This window comes from Poecilia mexicana, unplaced genomic scaffold (genome assembly GCF_051168715.1).
Source record: "Poecilia mexicana isolate PSO_F unplaced genomic scaffold, ASM5116871v1 scaffold_18, whole genome shotgun sequence".
NCBI classification, from domain to species: Eukaryota; Metazoa; Chordata; class Actinopteri; order Cyprinodontiformes; family Poeciliidae; genus Poecilia; species Poecilia mexicana.
In genome coordinates this window covers 17,162,787-17,187,850 of record NW_028263387.1, presented here as the reverse complement: position 1 = coordinate 17,187,850, position 25,064 = coordinate 17,162,787, and the positions used below count along the sequence as shown (strand labels likewise).

Here is a 25,064-nt window from a genome sequence, read left to right as displayed (position 1 = left end):
GATTCTGAGTTTGTAAATTTTGACTTGTGTTGCAATTTCTTTCTTTCTTTCTTTTATTTAGTGGTTAAAACAAAAAGCAAAAAAAAGTAGGTTTAAGATCTGTAAAGAAGTTGTGTCCAATCTTGTAATTGTTTTGTAACAGTAACCAAAACCTATTATAAGTTTCATTAATCTAATGAAGGTCAAAGTTTCTTGATGGGTATCTGAAGATCACATACGGATGAAAACACCTGGTTTTATTCAAGTATTTTGATGTTTTTAATCAAACATGTTTGTCTTTACCAAAAATAAATGTTTGGTAAAGACATGAGTAAATGAGTAAAAAAAAAAATAAAAATACCATCTTCATTTTCTAATCAAAATACTGAAAATGACTCATCAGTGAGACAATGAGTGTAAAAAATATGTAAACTCCAAAATCTGTTGTTCTATTTGGACATTTATTGTTTCAAATATGAAAAATACCCAGTGGTAATTGCAGCTCAGCGAACACCAGCGCTTCGCTCCTACCGGTAAATACTGGAAACGCATTTGAAGGCAGGATTTTGGTGCTTCTCCGTGACGTCACAATCACACTTGTTGGTAATTCTATTGATCCTTTTTTTTTGGATCAGGGCTCTTTGTTTAAAAAAATAAATAAAGTCCTTGTGTCGTCCTGTAATTACCCACCTTTTAACACCGTGCCAGTTGAGTTCCAGCTGCAGTCCTGCTGCAGTTTTTATACATTTTCCTTGAGAACCAACTTTTAATTTTTTTTCCTTTAGAAGCCTTGACTTTTTGTTGCTTTATATGTTTCAATGTTGGAATTTTCTAACACCTGCTGGGGTTGAGATCTTCAGTTTCAATCGATCCGGTCTTGAATTTAATATGTTCATGGTTTGTAGTCCGAGTCTCCAGCAGCGCGAGTCTGACCAACAGGTGGTAAAACCCCTTTGTTAAGCTACAGGTGGTGACGGACGTAATCCGCTCTGTAGGTGGTGGTGCTTTCAAAAGGCATTTGCTTTTCTCTTGTTGCAAAGGTTCTTCTATTTCTTTGTGAACTATATAACATCTGGTCAAAGGCCGGGTTCGATTTAAACCTTTCCGGCACCTCTTGCCTCCAATCTCGGTAATCCCCTGTTGGACATAAAGTGTGATACTAATTAAGTTGGAATAATTAGCTGTATTGCATGCATGAGAACGAGCATCAACCAGTTGCTTACTTGAATATACGCTTGTGTAATCCCCCGCAGACCAAACCCGAGGCTCTGGGCTGCATGCAAACTTCCGTACAGTGATAAAGCTTTTTGGTGGCATAGGCACCCTTAGTATCTTTGGTTGAGTGCTTGGTTTTGGTATGACTGCAAACTTCGTTCTGGAAGACAAATCACAGAACTTAGAGTTTTTTTTAAATTTTATTACGGGGTTACAGACAGTGTGACAGTTTAATATAATTCATTAACAGTGAGGGAAATAAATAAGTTATCTCTGACAGATTATTTCAGATGTTTGCTTAGTATTTGCTGTGTTACAGATTTTTCTTCCATTTTAGCTTTAGTACCATGTCATAAAATAATGTTTTTTTTTCTTTTATAAAAGATGACCTTCCTAAATGGGAGTGCATCCTATTCAATCTGACCCTGTTTGAAGAGTAATTATCCCCCAATCGGTAGCCCCATCGGCAGCAATAACTTGTATTTTCAATGACTACCTAACTAAGTGACTCTTACATGAGTGTATGAAAAATATTTTTTCCTCTGTTTTCAGAATTGTTCAACTTCAACCACGTTTGAGGCTTTTTAAGCATACGATCTTAACATGTTGACAAAATTGAAATACTGTAGATGTTCTGCGGCAAACAGAACATCTACAGTTGGGAGCTTGGATTTGTACTCCGTGTTTGCTTGATTGTACAATGTTACCAGTGATCTTAGTTGTGGGCTGATCATCTTTCCCATGATTATCCCAAAACTCATGAGGGTTCAGACTAAAGGGGCTTGAATATCAACACCACCCCACATCACATTCCCAACATGCATTTTGATGATGGTCTTTTGTTTTGTCCTAGCCATCCTTTGACAGTTTTTTGGAATGTTATTACCAAAAGAGGTTACAATATAAACAATTAATGTTGCAGACAGGTGTTGTGTTACACTTGAGTTGAGATGTTTAAGCAATTGACTGATCTTCACGCTGCATAAACACACAAACAATCCATGGAAGTTAAACTGTGACTTCTCTGGGGCCAAACGCATTTCTACCAATTGCATGTTTCTGCTCATCTCTGACCATTCGAGAAATGATAGAGCTCATCGGCAAGGGTGAGTTTAAAACATTCCAACACATATAACATGTTTGACACTTTGATAAGAAGTCTATACCTGACTGTAGATATGTCATGGGGCGTCCCCTTTAGTTGATGGTAGGGGTTCTTCTCTTTTGCGGTGAAGGACATAGCAGTGTATCTTCTGGGATCAATGAAGGTGGTCTGGTATATCGTTTTTGGAGGGGGGCCAATATAGCCTCTAAAAAAACTGTACATCAAGGCACAATACAAAGCAACAACTTGGACTTATCTTTGAAGATATCAAGAGATTATTTTAAACACAATAAAATCATATATTTGGTAGATTTATTGTTTTAAGTTTTTTTTTTTGGGGGGGGAGGGGGGGAATCCTGCTCTTACAAAGAACTATTTTCTGGAAGAAAAAAAAAAAAAAGGCAAGTCGGAAGAATTATGCATATAAACAGCTAGATTTTCAATGTCCTAGATCACATGTAGCATCTTTTTCATATAAGAAAAAAACAGATGCATGAACTCACCTCATCTTTAGAGCTGACAGATTCAGGACGGTTGCGGTCCTTTCTCCTCAGCTGTAAAAGTGATCTGCAAGCATGAATTATTGCAGATTGGGGTGTGTGTGTGGGCTGAACGACGGTAAAAAGGTGGGCTGAACGACGGTAGAAGATGAGCTTCTAAAAATAAACACCGTTGGATCCTGCGTGGTGCGGCGGGCCGCTGCCCGTGGTGATGCGCTTTTTAGACTCTCTAAGAAGATTCCAAACTCCCGCTGTTGGTTCGACGGGGCGGAGGGGCCGCTTTTGAAATAAATTTACCAAATAAGCCCGGGTATTGACGTCACTCTTGATTTGGGTCTTGCACCGGGCAACGTGACTATCTCAGCAGGACTCCATCTGTCACTTTTTACTCTTTTTTTTAGAGGAAAACCATTTGCTCAACCTAAAATGATGATTTCAAAGTTGAATGAAAGCGACTTGTTCGGGTAGGTAGAACGCTCAGCACCTTTAGTGTGGACGATGAAAGCGATTCTGTCTTTAGTCCACTAGATGGCGACAAAACACAAGAGGGAAAAACTATCAAAACTCAGCATGGTTGCAACGTTGATCCATTTAAAATGTCATCAGTAAATTACAAATCATTTCAGTGGACTAAAATTTAATTTGCTTTTAGAAAGTGAAAATCCTAAATCATACATAATTTGTATACCTACAACAAAAACCTTGGCAAAAGGCATCATAAGGAAAATGCAGCCAACCATACCACAAAAGAGAAGTGAGGAAAAACAAAGTGAACACCATGAAAAAAGCAAATATAGTGCAGTATTACTGGATAATTGTTTGCGAAGAACTTTTAAAAGTGGGAAAAATGAAGTGAGCTGTAAGGATGAGCCCAGTGACATGCAGCTGAAAAATTCCTGTTTGTATCTGTTAATAATGTTGATTAGAGCAGAAAAAATTGAACAAAGGATACTGGTTCTCACAATATTAAGAGTATTACATAACAATAACTCCGTCACTTTTCATATTAGGATTAAGCCCAGCTTTTTAATTACATAAATCCCCGCCGACCAAAAAGCACATCCAGACAGAGTGCGAGCTTCCTGTGTTTGGGATTTTAGTTTTTCTGTCAAAAATACGTATTTTCTGCAGATGTGACGGTCTTAACATAGACAAGTTGTTAAGTCAAGAACTTTGCTTATTGATTCAGCTCTTAACAGTTGAAGACAAGTGTTATTCCTGCATTACTTCAGACAAGGTCCCCCAATCCATTTCTCATAAAAAAGTAACTAAGACAGAGAAAACAGGCCACCAGACTTGGAGGAACTGATGCTCAGTCTCACATAGCTGCAAAACACTCCTCTAAATGACAAAGGTGATGCTTTCGTGACACAAAACATCATCTGCAAACATCCACACCAGGATGTCTGGTGTGGACACTGAGGTTCCACACCAGACATCCTCTTAACCCTGACTATTACTTTTCTGAAATAGACTATTCTTGTCCACTGACACCACAAACTTGATCCAGATCCACATACATGTGTATAGGGTAAACTCCCACAAGCCATTCAGCAGTCAGTGAGGGCAGCAAGACCTTGAAGAGAAAAACCTTAGAATACAAGAAAAACCTTTACAATTAAAGTGGAACTAACCCTGCCAATGGCAAAGTGTGAGAAATGGTGGCGTATTGGTAGATTTCACTAGTCGTTGATGTCCACACTCCAGTTCCGGTAGGTGGCAGTAAATACACCTTAAGTTGGTTTTCCAACAAAACCTAAAAGAAGAAGAGGAGACAGGGCCAACTGTACAGATATACAGTTGGCCCAATAGACATAATATAAGGATAGACCCCACATTGGCTACTCCGACGCAGGAAATACCCCAAAAAACAACTAGTGAGAAATCTAGTGACTTTAATGGCTTTATAGCCCTGCTGTGTCTTTAGCAATCAACAAGGGCTGCCGTGAGCCTCTCCTGCTTCCTGAAAGGACTGCAGTCAGTCTGACACAGTTGTCCGTCGTGTATACCGTCCCCAGTAGTCGGAGCAGAGGAGTGCCGTTCCACTTAAATACAAATGATCCACACATTTGCAAACGGAGGAGAGTTATCTACCAATGCTAACTGCTGTCGCTATTCCAACTCCTGACTCGCCACCGGGCGGGGTTTTGTGTCTGAGTAAGGTGGGGTTTTATACACGAACTGGTGCCACATCTGTGCATTTACTGTTCTCTTCTAGTATCAAACCTTCTTAGTTGAAAATTTGATTTCTACTTCTTACACTTTTCAATCACCTACAAAAGCAAAACATGTGATTGATGTTATGTACCCAAACCTAGAGAAATGGAGCCAAGGAAGATGCGGATAAGCAAAAAAAAAGGAGACTATGAAAAAATAAATAAATTATGAGCAGTCTTCTTTGAATAGTACGCAACATGTATTGACTATCTGAGGACCTCCACCAAGATAAATCTGAACAGAGTGGTTAATTACACGACCGCCAACTAACTGCAAGAAATGAAGTGGTCTCCATGGACACAGAGCAATGAAGACTTTTCAGTGTAAAACACAAGGATTTAATAAAATAAAGAAAATAGAAGTCTTTCAGCACCAAGGACATCAAGACAGTTGTGTAAATGGACAGAGTGCAGTGCTATGCTAAAACATTTTTAGATGTTATTGCATAATATCCATTTTTGTTTTTTTGTTTATTTTATTTTTATTTTTTTTGACAAACACAACATACCTCTTTTTCTTTTCTCCTCAGATAATGCACATGGTGTCATCTCCAAATCATTTGGTTGGAACCAGAATATCCTCTTACTTTCACAGAATGAAGACCTTGGATTGTTCCAAGCAGAAAGCCGAAAGATTTTCTGTGCTCTTGAGAAATTTAGAGGGTTTAAATTTCTGGTTGTAGCTTTCATTATTCATTATGATCGAGTCACATATTTTAACGAACATGGACATGTTCATTGGATGCTTTTGAATTGCTGTTCTTGACCCAATAGGTTCTTTGTACTTCTCTGGCTTTGCACGTTCTCTTCTATTTAAAGAAGACTGGACTGGTTGCAATTTAGACACATTCTCTCCTACTTAACACTTCCTGCTGTTGCCGATTTGATTGGTACTTCCCTGTTTTTAAACCCCTTTTCTTTTCTCAGCTGCTGTTCTGACACTCTGTCCCGGCTGGATCCAAACACAGCCATGCATTGGAGTCTGTGTCAGATTGTCTTATTGCTTCTCTCTCCTTCCTTAGCGTGATCCGAGCCTATAACTCTAATGGCTCCGTCAACAGACAGAGCTGTATAAGGAGCCAGAGTTTTATGCTGAGTTGTTACTTAAAAGCGAGTAAGGAGTGAGTGACAGACGAAAGTGGGCAAATTCAGGCAGTATGAAGATGGACCTGAATCCCCTTTCTCAAAAAGTTTCATTCCTCCTTTAAGATTGACACGAATTAAATGAAAGTGACTTTCTCACAGCATGGTTTCTGAGAGCCTGTTGAGCTCCAATAAGCAGAATTAAATAGTTAAATGTGCATTTTGGGCATTTATCTTTCAGTTCTAATCGGCAAAAGCAGTTCGTCGTTTGTTTGGTGGCAGGGGGTGAGAGGTTCACTTTTTTACCAATGCATTCACCCTGTTACATGTCCTAGTCAAAGTCAAAACCCAAAATTCAATTCATAATCTCTGGTAAATCTTGAAAATTGATGTTCACCACCTTTCTCCGTTCAATATAAATGAGCGTAAGCAATTTGGCAAAGTGAAAAAGGGCAAAAATGTTCTTTATAGATGTGGAAAGCTTGTAGCAAAAGACTTGCAGCTGTAATTACACGGAGAAGTATTGCCTCAGGGGAGTAAAAAACAGCCGTATGTGCCTCATATTTAGACGTATTCGTTTGAACTCCCTGAAAGTGTTTTTTTCCCCCCTAATGTGCATAACTGAGAATTTTCAGATACAATTAATTTTGATAAAATACAATGACACATTTGTGGTTGTAATGTGACAAAATGTGAAAAAGTACAAGAGTGAAGAGTTGCTTATTCCTCCCCCCATCCCCCCCAGGGTATGCAAGTCATATGAGGCATGCAGCCTTCATTATGTGAGCTAGATTCACTCGCTCATTTCACAAGTGAGCTACAACTCATATTGGCCGAGTGGTGGCGCCAAAGAGCAGTAGGTCCATGACTGTCAAACATGGTGTTCAGAATAATATGCAAGATAAAGTCAGTGGATGGGAAAACTGCAAGAGTTTAGAGTAGATACTGATTTTATCGCTTTTATCGTGATGATAATTGGCGTTGTTCGTAAAGCAGATGTGGGTAATGTGTTCATTTATTTGTGGGATATAATACGATGAAATCTTGAAACTTTAACTTAATACCAGTTGACAAAATCAGCACATAAACGAACCAAAAACCAGACACACAGTGCGGTTAATTTACAGTTTTCTGTGTTAAATCAAAAACAGTTCTTTTATACCATAGTTTCCATCCCACGTATTCCCCCCATTTGATATTATTTTGCGCTTTTACAAAGATATTGCAGCTTCTATCCCCCCCACCCCCCAAAAACAAGCAGTTATTTTTAGAGCCCTTATTGTGAATCATATTTTGCAGGAAGCAGCTTTTTAATCCCTTAAAAGCATTCTTACGCAGCGCTCTAAACCGCTCCACAAGTGGTGGATCTCACAGGGAAAACAAGCAGCATAACTGCGCTTCCCATCAAGTAATGGCAACCGTGACCGCCCCATCCCAGATTGGAGCACCAAAAAAAAACACAAAAAAAAAAAACGGGGGGAGGGGGGTATTCAATAAATTATGCTAATCAGTCATGGCAGATTGGAGGCGGGTTGTTGCCTTAATGAGAGTGGGAGCTGTCGCCACAACATGGGCACTGCCTCCCCCCCACACACCCCACTCGCCACCCCTCAGCTCGTGTCTCCTTGTACGTTTCCGTGCGTAACAGCGGCTTCCTTCTGCAGCAGGCTACTGTGCAACAAGTTTGCAGGAGCTCTACTCATCTATCCGTGGCTGTCACCATAAAGTACGCGAACGCATCGTTGCAGTCTCTCTCTCTCTCAGACGCACGCACACAGCAGCACAGCAGGAGCAGCAGCAGCAGCAGCAGCGTGCCATCCCTTTCGTGACTCCGCACCAGATGCGGTTTACTCCCGGCGGCGCACAGTTGAATGCGGGGGATCGAGAAAACAAGAGGAGCGTTTAGTGTGTGGAAAAGACATTTGAAGAGAGTGGAGAAATGGAGAAAGAAGCGAAGCGACACTATCGCACGACAGCGCTGAACATCATCTCGTCTTTATGTTCAGTGGCGTCCATCGCGTTCTGCGTCCATCTGAGCATCAGCGCGGCGGACATCAGGAGCCGAGTTGTGGGTTTGGAGAGCGGGACGTCGGAGCGCACCTTCATCCAGGTCCGCGGATACTCCATGGAGGATTTCAATTCTCTGGTGCAGCAGAGAGTGGATGAGTTGCTTTCTCAGGTAAACCATGACTTCCACTTTTTTTTTTTTTAGCTGCCTTCTTATGATCCAGTCTCACTTTTCCGTGCAGATGAATTAAAGTGACATTCATTTGCAATTTTCAGCGCTCTTACGAGAATTTCGCCAAGATCAGGACGGCAAGACAAGCCTCAGCTGACTGTAACTGCCCCCCAGGTAAGGGCAAATGCACTTTTCCTAGTCCCAGATACACGCTAACTTTACTGATTAGGGCCCCAAGAGAACTTGGTTGCGCACATACAGGTGCAACTTAACAGATTGTTGAAAAGTTCACTCCAGTCACTCAGTTTCAATGGTGATACTTGCAAGTTATGCTCACAGACTAATCTCTTCCATGTGTTTATTTCTGTTCATCTTGATAGTTATGACATACAGCTAATGAAAACCCTTTGGTCAGTTTTTCAAATAGTAAGAACCAATTAAAAAAAAACAAAGATTCTATATGCAGAAATGTTATAGCCAACACACAATCGTGAAGAAAACAGACTTGACAGTCGTCTACTAGTGACACTGTACCTGACACGCCTGGCTGTTGAGATTGCTTAATCCTATATGAAAGTTGAGTGGAAGGAAAAAGTGTGGCAGAAGAAACAAATCCACAAGCAACAGCCGTAAAATAATTAATAAGCAAAGCCCGTTTGAGAGTTTAAAACACAGGAAATGCAGCTGGAGTCAGGGCTCCAAGAGCAACTGCACAGACTTATCTGCTGCCGTCTCATTCTGAGTGTTAAGCCTCTCTTCAGCCAGAGACGTGGATGTGTCATATCTGTTCTTGAGAATAATGGAATGGACTGTGTCTCAGTGGTACAAAGTGTTCCGTGCAGGAGAAAGTACATTTTGAACTTCATTTGGACATGACGTCTCCAAACGAAGACTCTTGGAGTGACCAGCAAACACACCTGACCTCAACCTCACAGAGGGATATACGGCAGGAGTGCTCAAGTCCAGTCCTGGAGAGCTGCTAGTCTGCAGCTTTTATTATGCATCTGTATCTTCTCCAACACCCTTGAATCAAATGGCTGAATTGCCTCATCGACAAGCCATTCGTCTGAATCGGGTGCGCCTCCTTGTCATGCCGCATTGATGCAGTAATTCATGCAGGAATCCTGACCAAGTGTTGCATGCGTTAGGGTTGGGCGATATGGACTTATGATTTTATCGCAATATTTTGTGGTACTTTTGTGATAACAGCGACGATAAGAAGCATTTATTAGATGATTTTAGTTAACTGTATGACTGTGACTGTGTGTCACAGCAATTATAGCCACACAAATAAAACAAATAGTGCTTTTGAAAAAGGTTCCCATTTGTAATGTGTTTCTTTAGGAAAGAAAGCCATCTTTCCGACTGTTACTGTCACAATAGCAGCGAGACAGTAAACTATATGATGAGTACATTTTTTTTTTTCAAATGAAATGGTAAAATGAAGTTTTTAATTATGTTTTCTTTTATTGAGATGCAACATCGCGAAACCTGCGTAGTTTTAAAGCTACATTAAGAGTCATACCTTGATGGTAATTAACCGAGCACTTTGTCCTGACTGTTGTTCCTTTAGTAATTAATGTGAAGTGACTGCTGTAATGGTCAAACATGCTGCATCATGTCGGCTCACTTTGTGTTACAGCAAATACCAAAACTGACCCAGCTTTGAAAGCACCAAAAGGAAAAGTCTGGGGTGTTGTAGTGGCTGGTGGGCCTATTTGAAGTTGGGGCCCCTCAAATGCCAGCCGCGGGCCCCGTGCAGGCTTGGGCCGCCCCTGTTTATCTACGGGAGGGTGGAGCGGTTAAATGTGGAGGAATGAGTAGGAATCTGTCAACACGGGGCGGCTTGGGGAGGCGTGATTGTGTAACAGCTGAGCAGCAGGGCACAAAGGCGAAGTGCTCGGCGCTGAGATGTGGCTCTGAGTGGCTGTTTGACTTGTGATGCCGCATGCTTTTGTCCACTTGACACAATAGGCAACAAACACAACCTGAAATTCACGTTATCCGCCAGTAGATGGAAACATTTATTCCTGCAGTGCTGGTCAGCTTTCTAGCAATTTCAAGGGGGGGATACAGCGAAAGTCTTGTGAGGGTTCAGCAGTGCTCCTCGCTTTGTTAGATGTTGCATGTTTGTGTGGCTCCTTCTTCTAAAGGAGTGAAATATCTAACAGCGCTAAATGTAGTCTTAAACACTGTGGAGTTTCAGCTAAATCAAATCACTGTAGTTCTTCCTTTGATAGCTAAAGCGTTTGGCACTTCAATGAGGACTTTTGAGGACTATTTTCATGACCGATCAGCCCAGAAACAACGCTTTGCTAATTGATGTAATTTCAGTAATGAACCAGAGAATTAGATGTGATGTGAAAGCAATTAAATTCACCTTGTTTGAACCCAACTAATGGTAAAATAAAAAGTGGAAAGCACTGCTGCATGCAGCCAGCATTTTGAATGTCTTTGGCGCTTACATGGGAGCAAAACAGAATAGAAATAGCCTTTATGGTCCCGCGGAGGGGATATTAAGCATGTTACGTCTGAAGAAAAAGCATAGACTTGCACAGTTTTTGGAGGCAGAATAAAACATTCGCCTTTAAAAGATACTTGGTTTCATTAGATTCGGATGAAAAAGGTCAAGGTGGTCAGAAAAAAAAAAAAAAGTGTCCACCAAGCCTCTGTAAAGCTGTGTCCACTCCACAGCGCCGTGCTGATGTGCTTTCCAGGAACTTTATGCTCTTTCCTGGCAGTCTGCTGAACTACTTAGTGGCTGTTTACTAGACTTCATGCTTCAGGTAGTTTTCAAAGTTTCACAACTTTTTAAAATTTTGATCATGGGCCATCAGTCTGTGCGTCATAGACTCAGGGTTGTTACCCTGAAAGCATTCACACCCCTTAGTCTCTTTGACATTTTGTCAGAGTGCAAAACTACACAGCCCAACACAAAGCAGTGGACAAATATAAAGTCGGAAAAAAAAATAAAGGAATAGATGGTCCTCCCTCTTTTATTCTTCTTCTACAAATACAAATCTGAAAAAAGTGTCTTATGCCTTTCTAGTCAATCCCTTTTTCTCCATCTCAACAAACACATTTCAGAATTTGTATAATTTAATCTCAGTACATACTTTGAAGATCTTTAAGGCTTGTTAGGTAAACAAAGGACATCGTGGAAACTTTGGAGGAGCTGTAGAGCTCCACAACTCAGGTGGGAAAATCTGTTAGCCGTGCACACTATAAATCTGGCCGTTATGGAAAAGTGGTAGGAAGAAAGCCAAACAGACATGTGGATGAAAGTCGCTGCGCCCAGATGAGATCAAAATTGAACTTTTTGACACACTTAAACGTTCAGAGCCATGACAGAAGGGTTTATGTCAACACATGCATGTTACCGTGGCTCAGTCCCAAACCAAAGTCATACCAGGCTTAACATCGAAAGGTTTTAAGAGCAATACTTATGGGTTGGTAATGAGCTACAGAGTTGATTGGATTTTGTTTCTGCAGCTCAGCAGCTGCCATCAGCGCTACAAGACTTTGCCCTCCAATTAGAAGAAGTTGGACTCGCACACTGTCTGTCCTCTATTTTTGGAATAAGCGCAAACATTCGCCCCATCAGACATATTTGTTGCATTCAGTCTCGGCTAAGTTAGAAAAACATAACTGGACAAGGCGATAATCCTGAATGAATGAGTTCCCCTTCTTCACCCCGTGTTTTTTATCGACTGCGAATGAGTCATCTGCTGAGTGGGCATGCCTGAATTAACGAACCAAAATTACTGTAAGGATTAACATTAATGAGACCCATCACAGTCACGCAACCCTCTGCACTTCATCATGCATCTGTTCTTTATTTTCCTCTGCGCGCTTCACTGTGCAGGGCAGAAATTAAGCCATACAAGCCAATCAGATTCAAATGAAGTGTGACAGGGATAAACCAGAGGCAAGTCAACAGCTGATGACATGCCGCGCATCGTCCCGCAGCCTTCACCAGGTACTTTCCTTGGAGCTGTCGTACAGAAACTTTCAGTAGGAAACAGCCCCGGTGGGCATCTGTTGCACAAGTTTGCCTAAATCTCCCGGATGGAAATTTGTGGAAGCCGACTGAATAACCAGTTTTGAACTCTTTCATGGTGTATACTTTGAATTCATCTGTACTGTAATAGGTTTAAGATATGATCAGAAGTTATGGCTTTTGATCCCCAGTCAGAGATCCCGTCCAGCTCTCCTTTTGCCAAAAATGTGACTGAATGCAGATGTGTGGAATCTGGGGTGACTTTGCATAAGCTATGCAAGATAACCGCTGTGATGGAATCATCAGTCATAGTTTTAGTCCTGAAAATCAATATTTGTTTTTTAACCTTTGCAGGGGGATCATTTTCTTTTCTCTTCAAACTTTGCTAAACATCTATCACAGAGACAACTTTTCATTAAGTTTTGGCAATTTTGAATAATGTCCCAGAATGCAACTGTTACATAAGAGTTAATGGGAGATTAAAGATTCCAGGTAACATTTTGGAAACATACCTTTATTCAGGTTTTTGTTTATGCATATTTTTTGGTTAGCTTTTAAACCCTGCTGCTGTGATTGTTTTGTTCCTTGAAACATACTCTTTGCAAACTGAGAGCTTTATCATTATATATATATATATATATATATATATATATATATATATATATATTTTTTTTTTTTTTTTTTTTTTTTTTCAAGCAAATATCTTTACACTCTATGACTTCTGAATAGGTTCACTCAGTATCCATCTTCTCCTCTGTCTAAGAGGCAGCCTATGGCTCAGATCTGGCTCTTTTTCTCAGTGTGAGGACAATAATGTGCTTTTCACAGTCCTCACTTTATTACTGTCATTGAAGATGGAGAGCTTGTATAGGCAGGGCAATGGGCCATAGCTTGGGGGTATTTTGTGCTTCTGAATAAGAGGAAATTTCAACAGTTTTTTTTCCCCCCTCAGAAAATCAATCTTGAACTTTAGCGTATTTTCCTATATGTTGACATGATTCTATGTACAAATCTAAAAAGTGGGCTTTTATCTCGCCGATGTCTTTCATCTGTAGCCGTGACAGGAACTGTTCAGTTTTCAGCTTCAAAGTGACTAAAAGCATTTTTACATTTCAGTTTGCAGATGCGAATGCTGCGTGCTGTTCTCATCGTGAGTGCTTTTACCGCTACCTGCACAGGCTACTACACTTTTTTTTCGTTTTTTTTTTGGGTCCGGCCTTTCTTTCATGTTTTATAGCTACATGGAAAAATTACAGCTCCCAAATGCAGCACAAAGAGGAATTATTTTCATCCTGAGAGAATACAGCTCATGAGGTCTTACTTAAAGTCAAGTCTACATCAAATCTACATCAGTTCCCACGTAGTGATGGTTTTAAGGTCAAATGGATTAAATAATTAAGTCTTTTTGGCAAACTGGATTCTTGTAAAGCTCCCCGACCTTTCAAATTGGTTTAATGTTATAAAATGTTAACAGATGGATTGATTTGACTAATATCTGGCTTTTAAAGAAATTTGAGGGTCTTGTTTTTGAAAAGTCTACAGACTAATGATTTTATTTCTTTGATTTACAGTGATTTTTTTTTTTTAAAGAAAACACTGCCTTACATCTAAACAACTTGCAGTCAATGTTGGAAAGTTAAAATTGAAACATGTCAACATAAATACCTCCATCACATGTAAGGGTGTTTTCCGGTAGACTCAGCTTGATTGGGGAACAAAATCGCAACATTTTCTACATTTTCAGCTGATGTGGTTCAGTTTCCCACCGAATTGTGTAAAACGAACCAAACCCTTTGAAAAGCCTGTTCACCTCCCTGCCTGTGGTGGCGCTATACGAAGGACCAATGGAGGAAACGACACAAAAAACCTCAGAGGAAGACATGGGTGCAACTTCCTTCTTCACAAAATACGGGGGTGGCATTAGATTTAACGTTTGTAGGATTTTTCTTGTGTTTTTGGTAAAAGATCACGAGTCTTTTCTCCTGCTAGCATAAGACAGAGAGATTTGTTTTGGGTGTATTTACCCGAAATGAAATCCCGGTAGTTTGGGTTGATCAAATGGGCTCAGTTGAAATAATGTTTCTTTTTTAATAGAAACAACACATAGAAAATAGTGTTTCCTTTCAAGTAAGTTTTTGCATTTCAGTACTTTCTTTGCCTTTTTTTAAACACCCCAATGATACTGAAAATAGCTTTCTTTGACTCTCCCCTCAGCAATAACTTCCATACCAATGGGCTTTGCGATTATAGAGACAATGCCAAGGTGTGGTGCATTCGCTAACTAGAAAAATACTGGATTTTTAAGTTGGTTACCGACCAGTGACTGACTGAATCTAAGATGATGTAGGACTTTGTGGCGTTTCTGAAAACTTTTCAGACCTGAAAAATAAACAATGCCTGCCACAACTTTTTTTTTTTTTTTTTTTTTTTTTTTACCACTGCTGTGAAATTGTGTGGAAAAACTTTGAAATAAGTAATTATGGAAACTTACCGACCTCAACAATGCCGATTTGTGCTGCGGTTCTCAAATGGTGAGAATTGTTTTTTGAATTTCCTGTCGCACTCCTCAGTCATTGTGGTGGTCACTGTCCTGCCTACATATCTTAGTTCTTAGTTCATGTTTATAATTATTGCTCTCGTAACTTTTTAAGCTTTTTGGATGGAGATATGCTTACTGCAATAAAAAAAACAACTAATTTATTTTAAAGCTTTCTACATAATTGTGGAAGGTGGTGGTATGGTTCTGAAAGTATTTCTTGGCATTAGCAGGCTGTTTTCTTTTTCATATTTTATTCACGCTGTCCTTTTTCCGGGTTCTGCTTTCAGTGCAGAACTTGATGTTTAATGGGACCATCATAAAACGTGGAGTCAGCAAATGTAGGTCCTCATATGCTTAAATCTCAACCCCCTTTCTCAAGGCATCATCAACCTTTCCCTCCAATCTTCCTTGAAGCATTTGTAGAAGTTAACGCTTCAAAGGTCTTGGCAGCTAAACATCGGTCAAAATCCTCTTGAGAATACTGCAACGTGCAGCTTGCAGGAATTTTTTTTCCCCTTACTACACACACAAACACACGCACACACACACACACACACACACACACACACACACACACACACACACACACACACACACACAGGCTGGCTGTCAAGTGCAACAGACGGGGGTAGCGAGGGCTTAGATCAGCTGGATGTTGTGACCTCACCATACAAAATATAATTGTAAGCAGACGCAGCAGCGTTTAGGCTAGCTTGTCAACTCTAAACCAAATTTGACATGCAACAGTAAAGCTGCACACACAAACGGACGCGCTGGGATCACAGGCCTTCAGGGTGGAGGACTTTTCTTTTTTTTTTCTTTTTTAAGCTTCTTGTAGACAAACCTGTTTACAGTTCTCCTTTCCGCTACACGAAACAATGTAATCCACGTGGGGTTATATAGTTACAGTTTAGCCCCCCCCACCTCTGATATCTTCACCTTAGTAGGCAACCTGTAATTAATCACTGACAGCTTCCGAATTAAGCCCTCTGTGTGGTTTGGAGCCAGGAGGTGCGCTAATAGTTGTGTAATTACCAAGTGCTAGGTAAAGTAGAGCAGACTTCCAGGTAGCTGCCGAGGCCAGCTGCTTCTGGTTAGGTGAGTCAGGTTTGGCTCGCTTTGTGACTAACTGAGGCCGGAGATGATGGCAAAGGAGCGTGGGAGGCTTCACCTGCGTCCAGCGCTGAAAAGCCAATTATGAGCGTGTTGCTTCCTGCTCAAAAGCTTCTGACTTTATCTACTTACAAATCTGGAGCTAACTGCACTTCACATTTAGAGTCTAGCAAAAGTTTGCCTACTGTTTTTTTTTCTTTCTTTTTTTTAAATGCTTTTATGCGATAAATCAATGCGAAGTTGAAGAAAATCCCAATGAGCTTGTGGCTCCAACATGGCAGAACGTGGAATAGTTTTGCAAATCTTTACAGAAAAAAAAAAAAAACTTGTTGCAATGAGCTCAGATTTTACATCAGTCTAAATAAAGGAGGGTAAATGTTACATTTGCCCTGATTTCAAGGCTGATTATCAGGAGAAGAATGTTGCATAAAGCACAGATGGCCTCCTTCTACTCTTGACAGCTGTTTTTATGAGGTACGGTAAAGCATGCCAGCTGACAAAAGATGGAAACAAGCATAAAGCCGGGCAGAGTGGCACACTTTTTCCTTTTTTTTTTTACTCAACGTTAACCTGAGGGCGGCGTGTTGAATGGAGAGCAGATTACATGATTTTATATGACGGAGGTCAGCACGGCTCTTTGCTGCAGATTTCAGCACCGCAGGCTTTGAGGACCAGGGCCAAAAACAGAGTGGAGGAGAGTCAGAACGCCCCAGCCCTAATGGGTGTCTCGTGTGTCCTTGAACATTTCCTGGCGGTGATTCGCAGTCGTCATTTTTAACTCCTTTCCTTTTGTGTGTGTGTGTGTGTGGGAAATAAAGCAGGAAGCTCAGAGATCCTGTCTTGGCTTCTCACAAGCTTACTTCTTGGAGGTAAATGAAAATTGTGACTTAGCGACACACCCAAAACGTGGGTAAAGCGTCTGCTGCGTCTGATCTTGACATTGTCGCATTTCAACAGTCATTGTGACTGTACCTTTCTTTACCTTTCGACCTCTAGTGTAAAATCGCCGTTGTAGGTCCGCTGCATCCAGCAGTGACTCATTGCAGTAAAAGATGACTTACAAACGCGCTCAAAACGCCGGGCGCAAAGTTTCAGTCGCAGGAGTCTCCTTTGTGATCACTTAGCCAGATTGTAGCCACCAGAGAGCTGAAGCTGTAACTGGGCTACCATCACGTTGCTGGTATCTACACACGTAATGTCACCTTGTGCCACACTGCATGCCAATATGGGAGTCTTACTGACCTTTTTAAACTCCTCGTTATATAGTTTCTACTCACAACCGGTAGATTGATCTGCATCCGTTGGCTTTTTTCTTTTTTTTCTGCCTCGTAACCCGACACTTTTGCCTTTTTGACTAAAGAGAATCACAATGGATATTTTGCAGATCTTGGGTTTGGACACACTGATCACAATTAAAATGGTGGCATTACAAGCAGCTGTAAAAATGTCTGTTGAAAACGGAAAACTTCTGTTCCGGCGCGATCCTGATCAAACGATCGTAGGTCTAGGCAAGTTTTCTGTGTCTTCTAACCTTCACTCACTGTTTTGACTTTAAAAAAAAAAAACGAGAGACTGCTCGACTTGTCATGTCATCACTTGTGGTCTCTGGAGGCTGTTGTATTTGTACCACCACTTTTGAGTTTGAATTGGTTAAATCCCCATCGCTCATTCACGTGTGCACCACATTAAATCGAACTGTTAGTTCTGGGTGCTTATTGTTGCCTTGGAGAGTAGTTTCAGAACATAGCATATTATTCCTAAAACATCCAAACATTTAGGAGAAGTGAAAAAAATAAAAATCACGTAGAGAAACAGCTGAGTGGAATGGGAATTTAATTGTCTAAGTTGAAACCAAGACAAGTTGGTGTTCACCCAATGTAGCACTGGCAGTAATCCTTTGAGAACCATTTATTTACAATTGATGCAAACATTTATGAGAGCTTTTCAAGTTTCGAACCAACTCGGCGGAGCAAAAACAAGCAGCTTGTCCCTCAGGCCATTGGAAGACAGCAGGGATTCAAACTGTTTCTCACAGTGGAAAAAGTGATGGAGAAAAAGCAGGATTTGCCCAGCAGCTTGCCTGCTGATGTATGCTCCCAGAGTCCCCGAGGGCGCCACCAAGAGTTTAAGCTCAAAAGAAAGTCATGCTGTCCAAACGGAGCTCCTATTGGTGTTTGGTGTCCAGTGGACCGTGAACTTGGATGTCCAGGGTGTTTGTCAATGAAAGGAACTCTGCTTGAGATCTTGTTGGCATGTTCGCCGTGCCCCTCCTCACCGCTGCTCACTGGGGGGGGGGGAGGGGGGGACTTGCACTTTGCCAGGCGGCTCTTCCCTCTCAAAGCTTTGCTAAATGCGACATGAAATGTGAATCTGGCTGCGGATCCGAAAGGGCAATAAACACACAGTGCAAATATTTGAACCCATGTGCACCGGCTAACATAGCGACGGCACACCTGTGGACTAAGTTGGATGCATGGATGTACATGTGTCGACCGCAGTACCACAAGAGCACGCAGCAGTTCGAGTCGCCCTTCGGTGAAGAGCAACGAGGTTTTCAAGTCATTGCGGCTTGTTAATTAAAATTTCCGAATTGGGACAGGCAGAAGGAAAGACATCGTTTGGAGGAATTTGTTCCCTCTTCTCTTAATCTGTGATTTTATAAGATGTGTTGCTCCAGTATTTATTGATGCTTATTTTTTTTTGATTCACATGCAATCAGTTTGGAATGTGCAAAAGTTTCTTCAAAACACTCCGGTGCCGTGAACGACAACTTGGCAAATCTAAGATGCATGGAAAAGCTCGTTAAGCGTCGTCAGTGAAAATGAATTTATATTGAGCAAAGAGGGGTTTGGTCACAGTTCGGTAAGCTTCGCTTTCACAGACTCTTCTTGTAGTTGGTGTCAGCTGTTTGAGATGCAGCTCAAGTACAATGCTGGAAAATCCAACAGACAGAGAAACAGATACGCTTCAATCAGACCTCCAAACTATTCATTTGTGTTAATGTGAAAAAAAACACACACAAAAAAAAACTGCACAAGAGTCATAGGAAGCAGAGCTGGACACAGTGGTCGACTTCATATCACAACCTGATAAAATTATAGATAAAATCTTTTAAACCTGTGTTTGAGAATGAGGTGAACTGAAAATCTTAATCATTCAGCTTTTTTTTGTTGTTGTTTGTTTTTGTTTCTTTTATGCTTTGTAGATTTCTAGTGACTCAACCCCACTGGGTTGAAACGTTATTTTCCTGCAGCTGAGATGTAGACATTAAAACACTGTTTCAGAGGATATTCCACACTCAAAAATATTAATTTCTCGGCCTTTTATGTCCCTTTTCAAATATATAAAATACAAATAATTTATGGATTTAGAGCAGATATTTATTTTCGTTGAGCATTATGGAAAACCTGCCTACACTTTGGACTGGCTTCGGCTGAGAAACAATGTGCGGTCTCTCTCTGGTGCTCAAATGTCCCGCAGGAGCGAATGCACCACCATGGAAAGGTGCATGCAGGCCTTGATTACGCTGATTAGTTTCACCTGTCGGTGTGGTGTAAAACAAGGACAGAAAATTGAGCAAACTGCAGAGAGGATACACAGTTGTGAGTTTTTGCAAGAAAACAACTTGCAGCCAGGAAAAAAAAAAAAAAAAGCAACTTTAAACAAAACTGGGCTGAAAACTTTTCACTGGGCCGTCTGCCCAGTAAGGGACTGGATGGAGCTGGTGGGGCCACCAGATGAGAAGCTGCTTTCGGAGGGCTTAGTAAAATGGAGGTCCAGGTGAGCAAACCGTTCCATTGTTCTCTCATGCCTGTCACTCCCAGGCATTTTCCCCACACAGAACTTAATTGTATTGTTCAAGTTTTTTGGCATTACTCTGCTTTCCACTAGTCCATGACAATGCTTCCACTGTGGAAATGAGAAAACCCTACAGACGGATGGAAAGAAAGCATTATTACTTCACTCTGAAGACTGATGGAAAAAAGACAAACAAGGAAGGACACGAGAAAGAAGACAGGATGCAAGGAGACAAAAGCATAGGAGCACATGGTAATAACTTAATTAAGGAAGGAAGGACATGGGGAAAAGGAGGATTGGAAGAAAGATGAGAAGGAACAAAGAGTAAAGGATGGAAAGATTTTGAGGAAGAAGGTCAGAAAAGTGAAGATGTGTTGGAAGAATGTGAAAAAGAGAAAAGGGAATGTGGAAGGGATGAAGTTCAGAAAGAAGGAAGGAAGCGTGTAAGGATGCAAAAAAGGAAGGAAACAAGCATAGAAGGATGGAAGGATGGACCTTTAGACACATTTATCCTCCCTTTCTTTCTCATACTTTCCTAGAGCTGTAAAAAAAAAAAAAGCAAATATATAATTGACATGTTTCTGGACTGCACAGAAACGGCGCGCTATAGGTTCTAATCAGACACAATCACTTCTAAAAATAACATCGGGTTAGACATTATACTCCTTTATGTCGACCCCCTCATTCTTTTACCAATCAACATGGCGCCCTGCGTAGCTTTGTTGGAATCCAGGTTAATGAGCCACTCTCCCACCCACCCCCCCAAGTCCTGCTGCTATCTCAAGCAGCTTCCTGTCTCATGAGGTCCTGGTTCTGCAATCCAAACTCGACTCCTCAGTCGGAGTCCTGATATGCATGTTGGCTGGAACCGAAGTGCCATTTGAAACGCATTCACCTCCCGCTGCTGCATATGCAGGGCGATTCATGCAGGTGAAACATGCGAAAGAGAGGGAAATTCTGAGCATACATGCTATAAACGGAGCTGACGTTTTCAATGTTGCATTTACAAACATGCTGCCTGCTAAAGAGGGACATCTTGTGACTTGCCTAATTGGTACCATTTCTGCTCACTAATTTTAATGGCACGCCTTCAATCTTTATTGGCTTGCAAGTACACCCATGTGTTTGCAATGTTTTCTCAAACTTTTGTTTTATGACTTAAAATGCTCATTATAATTTAACGGCAGAGCAGCACAAGACGGTCGAATCAGGGATAATTAATAGACGAGCTTAAATCAAATCCCAACAGGGTTACAACTCAGCTAAGCGAAATGTGTGGTCAAGGTTACAGCAACAATATAAGCGTCGTCTTCTTTTTTTTTTTTTTTTCTTCTTCAACGATATACTGGGTGTCAGGCTGACTGATTTGATGTGCTTACAATCTTTCTCGGTGCAGAAAGACTTGAGAAATTACCTTCCTCTTGCTGCCCTTCTCTACTTGGACGGCCGCAGTTGAGCATTAATGGTCTGATGGCCAGTTGACAGATTAGAGAGGAGGAGCGGGACCCGGCGCTCCCGGCTGAAAGCGACGTGGCGTCCCGGTAGGTTTTGCCGTATTCGCTACCCACAGAATACGAAGGTGACCAGATGAGTTTATCCTTTCCGTCTGGTGCAAAATGCACATGTAGAATCGATTTCAAGAAACGGAGAGCGTTTTCATAAACGCCCAAATTGACTATTGTATTTCATTTTCAGCATGCGTTTGCTGTCAGCTGCAGCAGACCCCCCCCACCTCCCCGCTCTTTTCACTTTCATGTAACATAATAAACGACGGGGAAAGTCTTACACATGTGTGGCTTCCAAGTCAGAAACCCCGCGAGTAACACGACTAGATTATGAACTTGTAGTTCTGAAAACGGTTATTCGTTACGATTCATTACCGTTGGCCATCCCTCCTCAGAGCTGGTAGTTTCTTTTTTATTTTTCTTTTTTAAAAGATGGAGGTCAGTTGCAGGAGCAGACAAAGTATCTGCGTTTCTGCAAATGTCATGGCCCAATAACATGAGAGTGTAAGTTTCGTCTGAGACATGGGTGGGGGGGGGTAGCACAACATAACGGAGCGGAATTCAGGATTTAAACCAAAGAAACATTGAGTCTCGAAGGAGTTCAGGCACGCTTGCCTGTGAATGTCATGGCCATAAATCTACTTTTTGCCAGGCCCAGATTCAGTTGCAGTTTGAGAAAACGTTGCCGAGTTGAAAGACGTTGGTCAGAGTTTAAGCTGCCCTCTGCTGATGTGTGTAATTACAATTACGCTTCAGCTGGATCTTCTTAGCTTTTTTCAGATTTTATTAGAGAGAACTTACAAAAGGATGAGCATGAACTGATCCAAAAGCCTGGAGGTTCTACAGTGCCTCGCAAAAGTATTCATACCCTTTGAACCTTTTCACATATTGCCAAATTGCAACAGCAAACTTCCATTTATTTTGGGAGGATTTTGTGTAATATGTAAAGAGAAAGGTACAAACTAGAATTTTTTTTGTTACAAATGAAATCTCAAAGTGTTGCATGGATTTTTATGAAGTCTCTTTTTTTCTTATACCCTCCAATAAAGTAGTGTTTGCCTTGGGGAGGCACCTAACCAGTAGAGTCCACCTGCGTGTAATTTAGTCTGACATATAAATGTCGTTGTCATGACTAGCCTGACCAGTAGTTAGTCCGCCTGTGCATAATTTAATCTGCCCTATAAATGTTGTCATGAGTGGTCTTACCAGAAGTTAGAGTCCACCTGCGTGCAATTTAGTCTGACATATAAATGTCGTTGTCCAGTGAAAGTGTCAGGTTTGTTAAAGAACATTGGTGAATAAACAGCATCACGAAGACTTGGAAAACACAGTAGACGGGTAAGTGAGAAACTTGCGGAACTGTTTCATGTGTCGTTGCGTTCCTGTTGAAGGTTTCGACTGTGTGTGGCATCGGCCATTTTCTACGGCGTAATATGTTGGCGCAACAGCTGAGAGGAAGCGGTTAGATGAACTAATCAGGAAGTGTGTGTGTGGTAGTATGCCGCCTTGACTCGGTGTGGGTGATGGGAGACAGAGAAACTCTGGGTAAAATAACACTCTTGGAAAATGTCTTTCACCTCGTGCATCAATCTGTTGCTGAGCAGGAGAGCTTCTTGGGGGACAGACTGCTGCATCTTTGGTGCTCAAAGCAGCGATATTATCCTTCTTTCTTTCTTTCTTGCAGCTAAATATCGGAGAATATTGGCTGAAAACCTGAAAGATGCTGTCGAAGAATTGAAACTGAGGCAGACGTTCACCATCCTGCATCAATCAGTGTGTTGGAATGGACCAGATGCAAATCAAAATGAGGATCTGTGGCAAAGCTTAAAAATCGTCATACAGTTCAGTAGAGCTTGGGTTGTGTTGCAAAAAATGTAATTATTTATTATACATCTCTGGGAGAGACGTACATAAAGACTTGCAGATGTAATTGCAGCAAACTGCGGCTCTGTAAAGTAATGAGAATGTGGCATCTGCCATTTTCTATGGCGTAATATGTTAAACTTTTCAAAGTTTTCAGATTTAAAACTGTGAAGCATTTTTTTCCCCCTTCTCGTCATTATACACAACTTTGTACACAATATATTGAAGTCGGGGGATGGGACGTGACGAAATGTAAAAACGTTAAAGTGGTATGAGTACTTCTTGTATCACACTTTCTACAGAAATGAGGTGTTGAGATTGCTATTGGCTGTGTTTATGTGAAGGTGGCTGAGCAAAACGAACCATAATGCAGGATGAAGCCTTTTTAAGAGGTCCTGGCTGGGTGAATATGCATCTTTGAAGGTCAACATTTTAGTCTGCAAATTTTTTTTTTACTGCAGTGGGGATAATATTATGGTAGCTGGCTGTGCTGAATAAATAGGTTCTGATGAACTCTGCACAACCTGAGCCACTGGGCAAATTTTATATACAGTGAATAAAGTTCTCATTTGTGGTTGTACGCTGGCTTGTAAGAACAGCACACCGAGCGAAGTGGATGGGGTTAGAGGCTAAGATGTTTTCTGAGCTCGAGGGGGGGTAACGCTGAGAGCTTGCAGGAGAGGGAAAAATGCACTCATGTCATACAGTTCTCTCAGTTTTCTGACACTCTACCCCAGGTAAACCGGTCCCCTCTGGCCGGTTCTCGAATTAGCGACCGCTAGCCAAAATCAACAAGACGGCCAGAGGCGAAACGGCTTCTCTCATTTGCACCAAAGTTGCTAATGCCTCACAAGACCCACAGACTGGCAGCTCATTTTTGCAAATAAAAGGTATGTTCAAACAAATGTCAGTTTGAAAAATATGACCTAAGATGTATTAATTTCTTTGTGGGAGATCGACTGGCAAAAGCCCATCATGACCTTTTGGATTCGTGAAGCAAAGGGTTGCTTTAAAATAAATTATTTTCTCTCCATACTATGTGTTTTTTGTTGTTTTTTTTCTTGGTATTTTGGTACCTACAGTATATTAAATGATGATGTGTGTTATTCAGGCCCATTTTACAGCAAGAACAAGTAACTTTTTTACTTTCAGTTGTCATAAAACTGCGATGTGTATCAAAAACAACTTAAAAGAATTAGATTTTGCATCATTTCCAACACTTCAACAATGCTCCCTCATTATGCCATTTACAACCGTTCTTTGGAGCATTGGACTGAGAGGTAATTTGTAGGATAAGCTCAGCAGACTTGCAGATTTGTTTGCAAATTTCTGCTGCCACTAGTCTGGAGGAGTTGAGTGGCTCATTGTGTGAGCAGGCATTTAGACATGAATGACTGGCTGCTATGGGAGATTTGAGGATTTTTCAAATATAAATTGAAGTAAAGCTCCTTGAATGTTTTTAATGAGGGAATAACATAAAACTAAGGTTAACTGCTGATAAGGAAGTCAAGAGCAGTCGACTGAAGGTCTGCATGTTTTATAAGTGTCCTTGCTTCACCACACCTGAGCCAGATTACTAAATTGTATCTCAGCTTGCCACAGCAGCATGACGATTATGTAGTCATTCAGATTATAACTGTTTAAGTATATCATACAGCTACTGTATAGCATTAGATATAAAATGCTCACATATCCGCTCTTAGTTAGGATAAAATCTCATTTATATTTGAGGTACTACTTTTCAAGGAATATTTAGGCATCACTGGAGATGTATGTTTATATTTGAGGCTGCATGTGTAATTTTGGCCCTACATGAATACAAAAAAAAAACACAATAAATTAAAACTGCCACCTGCGATCTCACATGAAGTCACATGAAGCCTCTTTCCAATCCACAAATGTTTAATTTCCTACCCCAAAAGAATCACCCGAACCAGCCGAGTCTGGTGTGCAGCGGTGCCACAGAACA

General features: G+C 41.0%; 1 protein-coding gene and 1 long non-coding RNA gene across 2 annotated transcripts in view; both read left to right on the top strand.

Annotated features, from left to right (window-relative positions):
- The first annotated feature begins 7,343 nt into the window (after positions 1 to 7,343).
- LOC148154086 (uncharacterized) overlaps positions 7,344 to 25,064 on the top strand; it is a 136,266-nt gene continuing 118,545 nt past the window's right edge. The window contains exons 1-2 of the mRNA XM_088016038.1: positions 7,344 to 8,277; positions 8,382 to 8,451. Coding sequence (XP_087872164.1) covers positions 8,038 to 8,277; positions 8,382 to 8,451 — 310 coding nt within the window. The 5' untranslated portion in view covers positions 7,344 to 8,037. The remainder of the gene's footprint in view (positions 8,278 to 8,381; positions 8,452 to 25,064) is intronic.
- On the top strand, positions 18,237 to 24,128 carry LOC106915050 (uncharacterized). The gene is made up of 3 exons (XR_001417717.2): positions 18,237 to 19,709; positions 19,821 to 19,979; positions 22,917 to 24,128. It is a non-coding gene; the product is annotated as an uncharacterized LOC106915050 (long non-coding RNA).